We start from the raw sequence: 3042 nt of genomic DNA, 5'->3' as shown, positions 1-3042 counted from the left end.
GCTAAGTTCAATGACCGGAACTTTGTAAGTTCAATAATGTGGATGTATTATTTTCTGGAATTATTAGAGAGAAAGAGAGAGAGAGAGAGAGACGGAGGGAAAGAGAGACACGGAGAGAGAACCTTGTTAAGCCCTGTGTAAAAAGACAGGGAGAGAGAGAGAGAGAGAGAGAGAGAGAGAGAGAGAGAGAGAGAGAGAGACAGACAGACAGACAGACAGACAGACAGAGAGAGAGAGAGAGAGAGAGAGAGAGAGAGAGAGAGAGAGAGCACCTAGGTGTTACTCACCTTCTTCCACTGCACATAGGGCATAGGTGAGCCCACAGCAACACAGGAGATACTGAGGGAGGCGCCTGGCATCACCTCGTACATGGAGTCTGGTTCCTTACTGAACCTCGGTGGTACACGTCTCACTGTGGGAGACAACACGGACTTATAGTCTACATGGGAGACAACACGGGGTTATAGTCTACATGGGAGAACACGGGGTTATAGTCTACATGGGAGACAACACGGGCTTATAGTCTACATGGGAGACAACACGGGGTTATAGTCTACATGGGAGACAACACGGGCTTATAGTCTACATGGGAGACAACACGGGCTTATAGTCTACATGGGAGACAACACGGGCTTATAGTCTACATGGGAGACAACACGGGCTTATAGTCTACATGGGAGACAACACGGGGTTATAGTCTACATGCGAGACAACACGGGCTTATAGTCTACATGGGAGACAACACGGGCTTATAGTCTACATGGGAGACAACACGGGGTTATAGTCTACATGGGAGACAACACGGGGTTATAGTCTACATGGGAGACAACACGGGCTTATAGTCTACATGGGAGACAACACGGGGTTATAGTCTACATGGGAGACAACACGGGCTTATAGTCTACATGGGAGACAACACGGGCTTATAGTCTACATGGGAGACAACACGGGCTTATAGTCTACATGGGAGACAACACGGGCTTATAGTCTACATGGGAGACAACACGGGGTTATAGTCTACATGGGAGACAACACGGGCTTATAGTCTACATGGGAGACAACACGGGCTTATAGTCTACATGGGAGACAACACGGGGTTATAGTCTACATGGGAGACAACACGGGGTTATAGTCTACATGGGAGACAACACGGGCTTATAGTCTACATGGGAGACAACACGGGCTTATAGTCTACATGGGAGACAACACGGGGTTATAGTCTACATGGGAGACAACACGGGGTTATAGTCTACATGGGAGACAACATGGGGTTATAGTCTACATGGGAGACAACACGGGCTTATAGTCTACATGGGAGACAACACGGGCTTATAGTCTACATGGGAGACAACACGGGGTTATAGTCTACATGGGAGACAACACGGGGTTATAGTCTACATGGGAGACAACACGGGCTTATAGTCTACATGGGAGACAACACGGGCTTATAGTCTACATGGGAGACAACACGGGGTTATAGTCTACATGGGAGACAACACGGGCTTATAGTCTACATGGGAGACAACACGGGGTTATAGTCTACATGGGAGACAACACGGGGTTATAGTCTACATGGGAGACAACACGGGGTTATAGTCTACATGGGAGACAACACGGGGTTATAGTCAACATGGGAGACAACACGGGCTTATAGTCTACATGGGAGACAACACGGGGTTATAGTCTACATGGGAGACAACACGGGGTTATAGTCTACATGGGAGACAACACGGGGTTATAGTCAACATGGGAGACAACACGGGGTTATAGTCTACATGGGAGACAACACGGGGTTATAGTCTACATAGGAGACAACACGGGGTTATAGTCAACATGGGAGACAACACGGGGTTATAGTCTACATGGGAGACAACACGGGGTTATAGTCTACATGGGAGACAACACGGGCTTATAGTCTACATGGGAGACAACACGGGGTTATAGTCTACATAGGAGACAACACGGGGTTATAGTCAACATGGGAGAGAACACGGTGTTATAGTCTACATGGGAGAGAACACGGTATTATAGTCAACATGGGAGAGAACACGGTGTTATAGTCAACATGGGAGAGAACGCTGGGTTATACTCAATATGGGAGAGAACACGGTGTTATAGTCTACATGGGAGAGAACACGGTGTTATAGTCTACATGGGAGAGAACACGGTGTTATAGTCAACATGGGAGAGAACACGGGGTTATAGTCAACATGGGAGAGAACACGGGGTTATAGTCTACATGAGAGAACACGGGGTTATAGTCAACATGGGAGAGAACACGGTGTTATAGTCAACATGGGAGAGAACACGGTGGTATAGTCAACATGGGAGAGAACACGGTGTTATAGTCAACATGGGAGAGAACATGGTGTTATAGTCAAAATGGGAGAGAACACGGTGTTATAGTCAACATGGGAGACAACACGGGGTTATAGTCAACATGGGAGACAACACGGGCTTATAGTCTACATGGGAGACAACACGGGGTTATAGTCTACATGGGAGACAACACGGTGTTATAGTCTACATGGGAGACAACACGGGGTTATAGTCAACATGGGAGACAACACGGGCTTATAGTCTACATGGGAGACAACACGGGGTTATAGTCTACATAGGAGACAACACGGGGTTATAGTCAACATGGGAGACAACACGGGGTTATAGTCTACATGGGAGACAACACGGGGTTATAGTCTACATGGGAGACAACACGGGCTTATAGTCTACATGGGAGACAACACGGTGTTATAGTCAACATGGGAGAGAACATGGTGTTATAGTCAACATGGGAGAGAACACGGTGTTATAGTCAACATGCGAGAGAACACGGTGGTATAGCCAACACGGGAGAGAACACGTTATAGCCAACATGGGAGAGAACACGGTGTTATAGTCAACATGGGAGAGAACACGGTGTTATAGCCAACATGGGAGAGAACACGGTGTTATAGTCAACATGGGAGAGAACACGGTATTATAGTCAACATGGGAGAGAACACAGTTTTATAATCAACACGGGAGAGAACATGGTGTTATAAT

The 3042-nt window shown here is 47.2% G+C and overlaps 1 protein-coding gene across 1 annotated transcript in view; it reads right to left on the bottom strand.

Annotated features, from left to right (window-relative positions):
• LOC138852070 (tyrosine-protein phosphatase Lar-like) overlaps positions 1-410 on the bottom strand; it is a 26177-nt gene extending 25767 nt beyond the window's left edge. The window contains exon 1 of the mRNA XM_070081685.1: positions 288-410. Within this exon, the coding sequence (XP_069937786.1) occupies positions 288-371 (84 nt within the window). The 5' untranslated portion in view covers positions 372-410. The remainder of the gene's footprint in view (positions 1-287) is intronic.
• Between the last annotated feature and the right edge of the window lie 2632 nt (positions 411-3042).

This window comes from Cherax quadricarinatus, unplaced genomic scaffold (assembly GCF_038502225.1).
Source record: "Cherax quadricarinatus isolate ZL_2023a unplaced genomic scaffold, ASM3850222v1 Contig3689, whole genome shotgun sequence".
NCBI classification, from domain to species: Eukaryota; Metazoa; Arthropoda; class Malacostraca; order Decapoda; family Parastacidae; genus Cherax; species Cherax quadricarinatus.
This window is presented reverse-complemented; position numbering and strand designations above follow the sequence as displayed.